At 52.9% G+C, this 11,906-nt stretch overlaps 5 protein-coding genes across 5 annotated transcripts; 2 read left to right on the plus strand and 3 right to left on the minus strand.

The window, feature by feature from the left end:
- Window positions 1-1,333: 1,333 nt before the first annotated feature.
- On the minus strand, window positions 1,334-1,831 carry RHO25_009509 (uncharacterized protein; the record flags this gene model as incomplete). The annotated part of the gene is made up of 4 exons (XM_023601043.2): window positions 1,334-1,386; window positions 1,445-1,505; window positions 1,624-1,717; window positions 1,803-1,831. 4 exons carry the CDS (start codon window positions 1,829-1,831, stop codon window positions 1,334-1,336), a joined length of 237 nt encoding a protein of 78 aa, XP_023453412.1.
- A 930-nt stretch (window positions 1,832-2,761) lies between these two features.
- Window positions 2,762-4,890, plus strand: RHO25_009510 (uncharacterized protein; the record flags this gene model as incomplete). Its single annotated transcript, XM_023601044.1, has 4 exons — window positions 2,762-2,982; window positions 3,040-3,917; window positions 3,979-4,037; window positions 4,186-4,890. 4 exons carry the CDS (start codon window positions 2,762-2,764, stop codon window positions 4,888-4,890), a joined length of 1,863 nt encoding a protein of 620 aa, XP_023453413.1.
- Window positions 4,891-5,539: 649 nt separating this feature from the next.
- RHO25_009511 (uncharacterized protein) lies at window positions 5,540-7,977 on the minus strand (the record flags this gene model as incomplete). Its single annotated transcript, XM_023601045.2, has 2 exons — window positions 5,540-5,611; window positions 5,668-7,977. The coding sequence occupies 2 exons, from the start codon at window positions 7,975-7,977 to the stop codon at window positions 5,540-5,542; spliced, it is 2,382 nt and encodes a 793-aa protein (XP_023453414.1).
- A 472-nt stretch (window positions 7,978-8,449) lies between these two features.
- RHO25_009512 (uncharacterized protein) lies at window positions 8,450-9,026 on the plus strand (the record flags this gene model as incomplete). Its single annotated transcript, XM_023601046.2, has 2 exons — window positions 8,450-8,458; window positions 8,514-9,026. 2 exons carry the CDS (start codon window positions 8,450-8,452, stop codon window positions 9,024-9,026), a joined length of 522 nt encoding a protein of 173 aa, XP_023453415.1.
- Window positions 9,027-10,852: 1,826 nt separating this feature from the next.
- RHO25_009513 (uncharacterized protein) lies at window positions 10,853-11,875 on the minus strand (the record flags this gene model as incomplete). The annotated part of the gene is made up of 1 exon (XM_023601047.2): window positions 10,853-11,875. One exon carries the CDS (start codon window positions 11,873-11,875, stop codon window positions 10,853-10,855), a length of 1,023 nt encoding a protein of 340 aa, XP_023453416.1.
- Between the last annotated feature and the right edge of the window lie 31 nt (window positions 11,876-11,906).

Raw genomic sequence — 11,906 nt, forward strand, 5'->3', positions numbered from 1 at the left:
TTCTTTGACCTGTCACAGTGCCTGCAACTCCTTATTGCCTTAGACTCTTTTGATACAAATGGTTGAAACGTGAAGGCCAAAGCGTCTTCCCACTACGTTCCCATACTGAGTTGCCTTTGTACAGTACTGGAGATCCTTGGATTACATCGCTCTGTCGACATCACTCGATTACCCGTGGGCCAACTTCGCTAGAATTAAGCCACATCGCCACACCTATCATACATCAGAACATAAGGACCCGGTTCCGCGTTTCGATCCGGAAGCTACACGATCAGTACCTGAAACGCAATATTTGGACCCCAATATGGCCTACGTGCATCCCCAGTATCCGCCTCCAGCACCCGGTAACAGATCAAGGGCAAGCTCCACAGCTTCTGGTAAATACCTTCCTCCAGGTTACAACGTTCCACACCAGCAGGCAAGCTCAGCATCGATGAGACCAGAAGTCGGGACTATGTCACCAACTCACAGCTATCATCCCCCGAGGCCTGAGATATATCAAAGCAACCCAGACTATCAGCCACCACTAGCAATCGATGGCTACGGGCCTCCGGTTTCTCGTCGAGACGTGTCGGATAGGCCTCGCGTGAGCTCGGATTCCTATCGTGGATCTGATTCTGGTCGTTCCCGCAAGAGCTACCATTCTCAGCGACCTCGGCGCGAAGACCCAGACTCTGGCAGAAGGAGCCATGACAATCGGGACAGGCATCGTGCTGTGAGCGGAGACCGAGCTAGTGTCCGTTCGAAGAGTTCTCGTAACCCGCATCATTCACTTCGCAATCATTTCGAGGATGATGTGGGGAGACCTACGCCGTCGAGACGCCATGAGCCGAGACATCCCACGTAAGCTCTTTCCAGCTGCAGCATCACGAAGTACTTACATTCTGCTAACTTACCTTTAAGATTGGGCGGCTCTCTATTTGCATTCTTTCACAATATCAAGAAGTCCTTGCAGAAGTGATTGGCTCAATGCTGGTCTCAGACGTTGAACGAGCTAGAAAGTCATTACGCTCACAACGGCATGTTTGACGAAGTCATGACGGGAGATTCCCATATCATACCCCAGGAGTAAAGGTCATCGGAATTTGGGCGCTGAGCCGGGATAGACGCTGAGCGGCACGCCGTCCAAATACAGGAATGGAGCGGCCGAAGAGGGATAGGACGATAGCAGCATATAGAGATGTCGCCAGGCGGAATGGTAGTGCGGCGTAGTTCCTCAACACAAAAGAAATCCGTAGTCCTCGATACTGGCTGATCTATACACGTACTTCTTTGCACTGCCTATCCGGAGCCATGTCGTTTCTACTCTTCCTCAGCGCGTTCCCTGGTGCATCTAGAACCACGTCTTCTTGCCAAAGACCATGCGGAACATCATGTACTGCGAAGCTGTGTCACGTGTGTTAGCAACCACACTCTCCCCGATTCTACATCATCCAGCACTCACCAGCAGTAGTCGCGATCAGAAGACCGTAGTATGGGTAGAGCATGTACTTGGCACGTGGACCCTAGCAGAGCACGTTAGTCTCTGCTCAAGATATGTCCCATTCTCTCCCTCTTCTTGCTTCCCGAGCTCTTCGCGCTCTCTTTCCCGTCCGCTACTGTCCTTCATCCTGCTCAACGCACCTTGTTCCATTGTCTGACGCCATCGTGAGTCTGGTGGAGACGTTGCCAGGCTGGCACGTTGTTCTTGCGGTACATGCCAGGGAATTGAGGCATCCTGATGAAGACTGTTAGTCGCCATTGAGAGGCTCGGGAGGCGCAGCGCAGTCGCGGGACCGCGATTTTGAGGCTCGAGGACGTACCCTGCCCTTCGGACGAGTGTGGCACGCATGATGGGTGATGTTTCGCGGTCGGAGTGGAGTGGTTGTGTTCGCAATGGCTGGTGATGGTGTGTATGTGGGAGCAGGAAGACCGACTGGCAATGCCGGATACTCCCGAGAATCGGAGCTCGGCCAATGATCTCACTTCTTTCCTCTCATCGCGAAAGGCATTACAACGACAACACAACGCACATGGAAATATGCTGCGGACATCATATGGACTCGGGCACATTCGACAGCCTCTCACTGAGGTCCGGATCTGATGGTACTCCTCGTCAATGCCATTGCCCAAACTGCTCGGAAGCCCGCCCAAATAGGACACTGCCACATTTTCAAGCTGTTGCCATCGGACTTCTCCTCAGCCATCGATCATTCCCCGACTTTTGTAATCACTGACATCTGGAAGAACTGGATGACAGTGCGAGTACAAATATCTCTTCCAAAGTTGTAACCCAGGACGCGACAGAAGCAGTGGAAAGTCAATGGAAGTCGGCAGCATCTCTGCCTTGATCTCGCGTGACACAGTTGCACTACAAGCCGCTTCAGCACGGCATACTCACACTCTAGCATGCACGCTAGTTTATACGACATTGTCGCATGCGGAAACATAAAGCAAAGAAACGTGCAGTCGCATGGCAGCGTGGCATAATGGCTAATCTCTCACTGGCCAGCTCCCCTCAGCCAAGCAATGCCGAGACTCACTTCTCCCATCTAAGCACCAACTCTTTGGGAGCAAGCGAGAAGCGTGCTCAGGAACGACAGCATCTTTGGCTGATTCCCACAGGCCTCCATGCCGGACGAAGTGCTCCATGCTTGGCTCTAATTGTAGCAACGTCAGTGATCTACGATCGGAGTGATAAGACAAACAGCAACTATAAAGTAAGTGAAGAACTGATTGCCGCGAGAGTCAGTCATCTTTCTCGTGTGCGTTTCTAGTCACCATGCTGCGAAGTACAGCTTTACTCGCGTGCATTGCAGTTGTCTCCGCCGATTGGACTGGCAATGTCAACTATGGCAGTCCTTCACACAACCACAATCTGGGAATCTCACTCCCAAAGGTTAGGAAAAGGCACGAAGATGCTCAGTACATGAACGCCAGCACCCTAAGCTTTACTCATGGCGTAGCCTCTGGTGATCCGTACCATGACAGTGTTATTCTATGGTAAAAGACATCCAATGTGCATGAGCAATCGAAACTGGAATACTGATTCACTAATAGGACCCGAGTCAGTCCAACCATGGACAATGATGATAGCAACGTCACCGTTTCTGGCACGGCAGCTCTCTATAATCACGATACTCAACAATACGTAGAGGCCAGCAAGAACCCAATTTGTGTGGAGTGGGCAGTGTCGTGCAGCGAGAACATGACGAACTCTGTGAGCCAGGGCAGGGCCTACACATCCTCCGACATCGACTACACTGTTAAGGTAGAAGCTACGGATCTGAAACCATTCACGTGGTACTACTATCAATTCACAGTATGTGGCAGCGACAACAAAAGCCCAGTGGGTCGCACGAAGACAGCCCCAGCTGCAGACCAGGACGTTGGAGATGTCGGCGTCGCCGTCTTCTCCTGCTCCAACTTCCCTGTGGGCTTCTTCAATGCCTATGGCAACAGCGCACGCAAAGACAATGTCGACTATGTTATCCATCTCGGTGATTACTTGTACGAATATGGAACAGGCTCAGAGGCACGTCCAGTGCGACCAGAGCGCGAGATCTTCACGTTATACGACTATCGAGCTCGGCTGGCAACCTATCGAACTGACGAGGATCTGCTTCTTTCACACTCGAAGTACCCTTGGATCCCAACCTGGGATGACCACGAGATCTCCAACAACGGGTACCGAGACGGTTCTTCTGGGCTTAACAATACCGAGGAGTCTTTCGAGGAGAACGGCCGCGTCAGTGTTGATCAGCGAAAAATGAATGCAGTTCGTGCGTACTTTGAGTGGATGCCCATTCGCCAGGTTGACATGGATAACAATCTCAGAATTTGGAGGAGCTTCAGCATTGGTAATTTGTTCGACTTGATTATTCTTGATACCCGCAACTATGATCGTAGCATTACTGATCTGGGCTGGAACGAGGATTGTGAGTGGCGCTACGTCTCATTTGGAAAAGTCGATGTCCAATTTGGCTAACACTCCGACAGATATTCCAGAGATTATGAACGATGCCGGACGAACGCTGATGGGATCGATCCAAGAAAATGTGAGTACCATCGCTTTCGCTGCCGGATCTTCATGCTCCAGAGCTGCGGCTGTAGAGCGGGCACCGTGGTCAAATGCTGCTCTATGGCCAGCTCTCCGGCAATCATCTCAAAAACATAAGCGCCTTGTGCTGACTTTTCCCTTGCTAGTGGTTCTACAACTCGCTCAAGAGATCGGCATCACGTGGCGCTACCTGGCGCTTGATCGGATCCCAGATCGTTTTCAGCACTATCAACTCCACCTCTTGGTTCGGCACTGCCTACAATACTGATGCCTGGGATGGGTACATGAGCAACAAGAATCGCACTCTGAAGACGCTGTATGACAACAACATCGGCAACAACATTGTCATGGCTGGCGATACTCATGCCAACTGGGTCGCAGACCTGGTTTGGCTTGATGAGAAGGACTATGACTCTGAGACAGGCGCTGGCGCACTCGGAGTCGAATTCGCAGGCACTGCTGTCTCAAGCACCTCTTCTTTCGGAGCCAACACGACGCTCTGGGAATGCAATAACCAATCCCGCGCTCTTGTTGCCGACAACGTCGAACTGCAATGGCAAGAGGGCTATTATCGTGGTTACTACGAGATGCAGATCTCGAAGGAACGCGTTCTGGCCCAATACTTTGGCACTCCAAATCTGCAGACTCGCAACGGTTACGAAGTCTCACTTGCCAACTTCACTGTCGAGAACAATGCCAATCGTTTGTCGAGGCCCGTTGGAGGCGGTGTCGTTGAGAACGGTGCGTTGCTCAGTGGTGGCACTGTCACCACGAGCAACCTGACACTGGACACCAACACGGGAGAATATTTCATCCACAACTTTACCAGAATCAATCTGGTGGCATCGTGATCCGATGTCATGTCTGGTGCGACCAGACGTAAATTACCAGGAAAGTTCTTCATCTCCTCAGATACAGGTAACGCCCGCAGACACGTAGCCAGATAGCGAGCTTGCTCAGTCGACTTTTGACGAAGCCACGATGTGCCTGACGAACGATGCAACCGCATTCGTGCTGACATGCACTGCACTACGTCGCTTCATCATATGGAATCTCGCGGATTAGGAACGTTCAAGACGGGAGATCGCCGCCGTTGAACGAGAAAACACAACAATTTCATAGCAGTCAGGTACTACTCATGACTGACTGGCGGTACTATGCTCAACCCGCCCCCGCTGAATGCAACAAATGCACCACACCCGAACGCCAGTCTACTATGCAATGCCCAGATGCAACCCACCGACCGACCTCGCGTACGAGGCCATTGCAAACCCCACCTGAACGCCTTGCTTCTTGAGTTTTACCAGGAACAGGAATCCCGCCCTAGAGCCTCCAATAAAGATCACCTCAAAATGCCGAGAAAATTGACGCTCTGGTACCAGAGCGTCGATTTTCTTGGCAGCGTCCTTCCTGATCCAAGAACATGCTCGCTTTTGCTATCCGCTTCCCATGACCCCGACCAATTGAAACGCCAGCAGAGACCATTGAAAAGGTCTTCGCTCAATCATCATCACTGTCATCGTCCTCGTCCTGGTCAAGAGCTTCCATGGCTTCTTTGATGAACGGTGCGGCCTGGACACTTCGTTAGTGAAACTACAGCAAAAACTCACGAACAAAGTTCTGCTCACCTTCACATCAAGATTCAGCGCGGTCGTGAAAGCACGCAAAGCCTCGCCCTTCTCCTGCAGACCCTTGTAGCACTTGCCAAGCAAGAACCACACATTCGCCTCGTCAGGCGCCTGATCACGCAAGATTTCCAGCTCGTCCAGGGCCTGCGAGTAATACTTCATGTGCATCAAAACTCGCGCCTTCTTGAATCTCGCAAGGGCAGAAGAAGGAGCGAGTTCCAGTGCCTTGGTATAGTTGGCCAACGCACCCTTCTTGTTCCGCATACGTTCCAACACGACACCAATACAGACCAGTAAAGTACTGTTCGTGGGGTTGATAGCAGCAGCTTTCCTGTAGTGGATTTCTGCGTCCTCATTCTTGCCCATGCGCTCGAAGCACTTCCCAAGGCCGTACCAACCGTTGTAGTGCCGGAAGTCGATTGCGACAGCGCGTCTGAAAGCGGTGACAGCGGAGTCGAAGGCCTCATTGGCGATATATTCGTGGCCCATCAGCGTCCAAGCATAGGTGAAGCTCTCGTCAAGCTGCGTTGCACGTTTGAAAGCGCTAATGGCCTGATCATGCTCGCGAGCAAGAGAAAAGGCATTGCCGACAGCCACCCACGTCTGCGGTGCATCGAAATGATTGTCGCGCAAAACGCGGCACAGCATGGCCAAAGCTGTTTCCTTCTTCAGGTGCCAGAGTACGGTGGAGTAAATCTCCATATCTTCAATGCGTGAAGGCTGCATCTTGATCAACTTCGCGAAGCATTCTTCAGCAGCCTTGTAGTCCTGTTGTTCGTGATAAGCCTTCCCTAGCTGTGCCAGCACCCACGGAGTTTCGCGCTGCGCAGAAGGGAGAGAGCGAAATGCCATGACCGCGTTCTCCAGCTGAAAGGTAGCCGCTCCCTGGTAGCCTACCGCCAGCTGCCGGAAATTGTCAAGCAAGGAAGACATGGCCCGCCGCTCGGCTTTCAAATCTTCTTCTGACGGCGCAGGCGGTAGCTTCAGCTGTACCACAGCAGACGGAGCTGAGGGCACAACGGCGCCCCAGTCCATAGCCCTGCTGAGCGTGCGCTTCTCCTTCTCCTTTTCTCGATCATCCGCAGGCATAATCTTTCTGTTGCCACTAACGACGCGACCAACCTGTGGACCGGTCCTACCTTTGGTGCCAGTGGCTGCTTTCGCGGTGCGAGACGCCCTATCAGCTCGCGCGGCAGCTGTGGATGCAGTGTCTGCCGTAGAACGGGTGGTCCTGGTCGAAGTAGCCTGCGTAAACAGCCGATTGCTCCTTCTCGGCGGACCAGAATCTGTGGTGGACGGTGGCGGGGCGCCAGATGCCGTGCGCTTTTGCCCGCCAGCACTTGGCTTGCGAGGAGCTTGCTGAATGTCTTCCGCAGGTTCCTGGGAAACAGCACCCGCTCGCTGTGACGGCCGAGCGCGATCCTCGAACTGCTGTCCTAGCCGCGGACGCCTCACAGGTGCTGCTGGAGGATCCACAAACACGTCGCTCTCCTCAGTAGGGAAGTCATCATCCGCCATCACGATATTACCGGTTGGCGTGTCCCATTCCGAAAGTGCTGGCCGTACTGCATTTCCTGCCGTCAGCTTGCCCTTGATCCTCCCAAGCGCATCCTCAGATCCTATCCTGCTCCCAAGTACGAATGGATCATCCATAAAACTGCCCACGGGGAAGCTGGGCTGAGAAGCAAGCGGTAGCCGCGAGTCTTTGTCCACGTAGATAGTTGGACCTTCGGACCCTTCAGAAGTCCCAGGAAGGTCTCCTGCGGCCTTAAACATGTTCTCTGTCTTGAGATCTGCGCCGATTTTGCAAAGGCCGTCGAACGCATCCCAGGTGAAAGCGTTCAGCTTGTGCGCCTCCAGGTACGCATCACCCGCCTTCACATAATTCGCGTTCGCTCGATGTAAATGTCCCAAGAGGGTCAGCACAGCAGGCGCGTCTGGTGTGTGCCGCCGTGAGGTCTCCGAGTGTTTTTGCCAATCATTTCTCCCTGCCCATTGTGCGCGTGACTTCTCGAGGGCAGTCACACCTTCCGAATAGCGTCCCAGATGTAATGAAGACTGCGCGAATACATAGGCGCATCCCAAGTGGCGACCAGTGGAACCAAACTTGGTCGCAAAGTCGAAGGCTGCCTTGTAGCGGCAGGAGCGGTAGTAGGTCAAAGCGAGTAGATGCGCGGCATCGGGGTTCCGTGGCTCGAGAGCATGCAGGCGCCCGGCGAGGAAATTTGCGTTGTCGAGGAGGTCATTATCGAGTTGGTAGTAGATCAGCTGCTTCAGCTGGGAGACAGCGATGCCCGTGGACGGCGACATGGTGCGCGGTGGCAGGAAGGGCTATGGATGCAGGAGGACTCGGGGCCTGAATGTGGCGCATTGGGCATGCGTCGCGCAGCACGCAGTCGAAGATCGTGTCGTGTCTCAAGTGCAGCGTAGAGTGCCGCGCCGGGCGTGTCGAAGAAGACGGTGGGAGGAGTAGCAGCAGGGAAAGGTCTATGGCGCGCAAGATTAGTGTGCTGCCGAGAAGCGGATCATGGCAGCGGAAAGTAGGCGGGCAAGCAGGCAGGCAGCGGTCGGTGGGCCACGAGGCAATGCGTGCTCGCCGTTGCGCTGTTTGTTGCTACGGGAGGAAGTGACGACTTTGTTTATGCGCCCGCCCCGGAAAGCACGCACGAGCCAGCCACCGCCAAGACCGATGCACCGCATGCATTACATTGCTTCTACTGCACTGCTGCTCCTACTCACGCGACCCCAACTAAGCGCATTCCGTTGATCTGACATTGCCATCATGGCCAAAGTGAGTACTCACAAAACCCCCCTCTGCATAACACCGCATTGACGAAACTCCACAGAAAGCATTGAAAACACAAGCACAGTCCAATGCGGCTACTCTCAATCGCACCCACCAAATCTCCCTCGCCATCAATGCTCTGTATCTGGTTTTGAGCCTGCTGGTCTTCCGTCGACGGAATCTCTTCCTCTACTTCCTGTTCAATGCCCCCGCTCTCATCATCGAATTCTGGTTCGATCGCATTGCTCGTCCTACCTATGTCGATGGAGAGCTGAAGCGAGCTGGCGAGGACCTCGATGCCAAAGGACTGACCGAATTCATGTGGGATGTACTTTATTGGACGTGGGGTACCATTGCCCTTGTCTCTCTGGTCGGAGACTACGGGTGGTGGGTTTACGCTGTCGTTCCGTTGTACAGCATCTGGAGCGCATGGACCACCTACAGTGGATTCAAAACTGGAATGGGAGGCATGATGCCCGGTGGCGCGACCGAGCCGGCAGCTGCACAAGGCGGGCAGAGTAAGCGACAAGCTAAGTTGGAGAAGAGAGGAGGGCAGAAAGTGCAGTACCGGTGAGGAGGGGAGCGCACTCAGCTGAGGTAGGTAGGCTGCTACTATCACTTCCTACCAAATTCGTATTGCTGCTACATCATTCCAAGAGATCCACTACTGCATGGCTAAAACCATCCTCCTGGATACCCACCTGCGCCTGGCATCTGCATGCCCATGAACTGATTTAAGGCATTTTCATACCACAGTTGGTCAGCCATCGCACCTCTCTCACCTCCATACGCCGACTCATACAACCATGAGCCTTCTGGGCCATACCGTTGGAGGTTGTTCGCCAGGGCTTGCTCCTCGCGATGATAGATGCCCGAGTGGAATCGAGGGTCCTGTAATCCACGATAGAATGGAAGACGTGCATCGGAAGAGAAGCGTCGACCACGCGAACCTGGCCACGGTTGCATTTTGTAGGTTGTCCTGGACTGTTGTGAGATTGGTTCTGGATTTGCTGTGGGCCGATTCGATCTGGGAAACCGTGCTGTGGATGAGAAACCAGCCAGCTGGAGGATCAGTCGACATATATGCTTCTTTCCAAATCACATTCACAGCACTGGGAACTGTAGCGCAGAATGGCATGGTGAAGGACGGAATCAAAAGCCCACTCGCCACCTCTGCTCGCCTCGTTCACAGTTTCGAGAACGATATGCTTCACGACACTTGATGCTTTGGCTACTATTGTATCGTGCAGAGACGCTAATTATCAGTATTGCATTGCGGACTTTGATTTTTACTACTTCCTGTGAAGGTAGTGAACATCAACTCGCACGACAAATATCCGTATATTCTCCAGTTGAAAGCTCTTTTCGAGATTCCTTTCCATCATAATCTGCGTCGGCTCCACCAACTTATTGCACAACCAAAACAAGGCAATTCAATTCACAATCATGTCCTGGTACGTCTGGCCAGGTACCCGCGGTCAACCAATACCCTCCATGCCACAAGGCTACTACGGACCTGACGATAGTTCCTTTCGAGGACATAACCACATCGTGACAATGAACGAAGTGAACAAACTCCGTGCAAGCGGACAACCTTCAGGGTGGGTGGGCTATCCCGGCGCTGAGCGAGCGTGGACGCAGGATGCGAGGAATACGTTCATGGGTATGCAGAGGCCACAAGGAGGCGTGTATCCTGGTGGATGGTTTTAGATAGGCTGTTTAGTTGCCAGTAGGAGACCCATTCTTGAGTTCGTAGGAACATGATATCGTGTTGACTCAATTGGGTGTTTCTTCACTGACGTATCATGGTAGTATTCTTCTGTCGTGAATGCCTCTGAAAGTGGTGGCTGAACAGTGGCAACATTGACGCCACGGGCATAACAGAATGACGGCGCAATTCTGTTTTGTGCTCAGTGTAGTGAAGAGTGAGAGCCTTCCATTATACATACCCCTTCAGCGCTCTCTCCTTCTGCTCGCCCTTGCAACAACATCTAGCAGCCCCAGACAACGTTGTCACGCGAACTCTCACATTCCCGAAACTCAAAGCAACCCTCTGACAATCAGCAACCATGATGCCTCGCAAGGGATCAACCTACTCCGGCCCCCACGACTACTCCTATCCAGGCCGAAAAGGGTTTCTGCAGGACAGCTGGCGTACTGGCCTCGATCGCGAGATAACTCGCGCTTCTGGTCCACCAAGTGGCTGGTCGGGTAGCCCTCGTGCGGAATCGATTTGGCTGTTGGACGCACACAAATCTTTTGAGAAGATGAACAAGCCGAAGGGAGGAGTGTACCCTGGTGGGTACTACGGGTAGGTGTATCTGAGTGTCATATGTGAGCTTGTAGGAATATGATAGTGTGCTGAACTAGCTTCGATGGATCTTTGCTTCCTTCTCAGACTCATTTCTCTATTTTGACGACAATTTTGCCCCTTGTCCTGCCCGATTTGAGCTCCACGAATGCGGCCTTGGCGTCTTCGAGGTCGTAAGTCTTTGAGATCACAGGCTTCAACTTGCCTTCTGCAATCCATTGCGCAAGTTTCGCATAGTCTTCTGCCTTCGTGACACGTCGCAAGAATTCTGCCTTGCGAGGCACGCCGCCGAGCAAGGTGGGCAGATACATCATCTTCCACATTTCAGACCAAAATGCCCATGTCAATGTCGCAGCAATGGTGATGTATCGGCCTCCGGGCTTAAGATATGCTGATGACTTCCAGAAGATGGCAGGGGTACCAGCACAGTCCACCAGCAGATCGTATTGCGTTCCTTGTCGTGTAATGTGAGCTGTGACATCGGTGTTGCGATAGTCGATGACTTCGTCCGCTCCTAGTTGTTTGCACAGCTCGACGTTTGCAGAAGAGCACGTTGTCGTAACATAACATCCTAGTGCTTTGGCGATCTGGATTGCAAATGTACCCGTTCCGCCGCTACCGCCATTGATTAGAACTTTGTTGCCGGATCGTACATTTGGTGCCAGGCATTGATATGCTGTGAGCCCAGCGACTCCCAGCGTTGCTCCATCTTGAAATGATACTGCATCAGGGAGCTTGACGACATTTTCGACACCTCGAACAACAAGATATTCAGCCAAGGAGCCGAACAGCGGAGGATCGCTGCGGCCAAAGACGCGGTCTCCAGGATTGAGGTTGGGAAGATTCGTCGATACGATCGTTCCCCCAAAATCACCACATGGAATGAATGGTCTTTGCTTGATGTTCAGGGTGCTATAAATGCTTGATTCGGGTAGCTTGTAGTCCACTGGATTGGGAGAGGCGTATGCCACTTTGACCAGTGCTGAGTTCGAAGGGAGTGACGCCGCTTCTGCAGGTAGTGATGCGTCTGTAGTGTAACGGATGTCCTTATCGATGCCTCTCGTCTGGTCGCTGCATTGTGAGGCTCGCATGGATTGAGGAAGGGATGCCATTGTTGGTAGATTCCTGGACTGCGAGTGAGCT

This window comes from Cercospora beticola, chromosome 6 (assembly GCF_033473495.1).
Source record: "Cercospora beticola chromosome 6, complete sequence".
Taxonomy (NCBI): Eukaryota; Fungi; Ascomycota; class Dothideomycetes; order Mycosphaerellales; family Mycosphaerellaceae; genus Cercospora; species Cercospora beticola.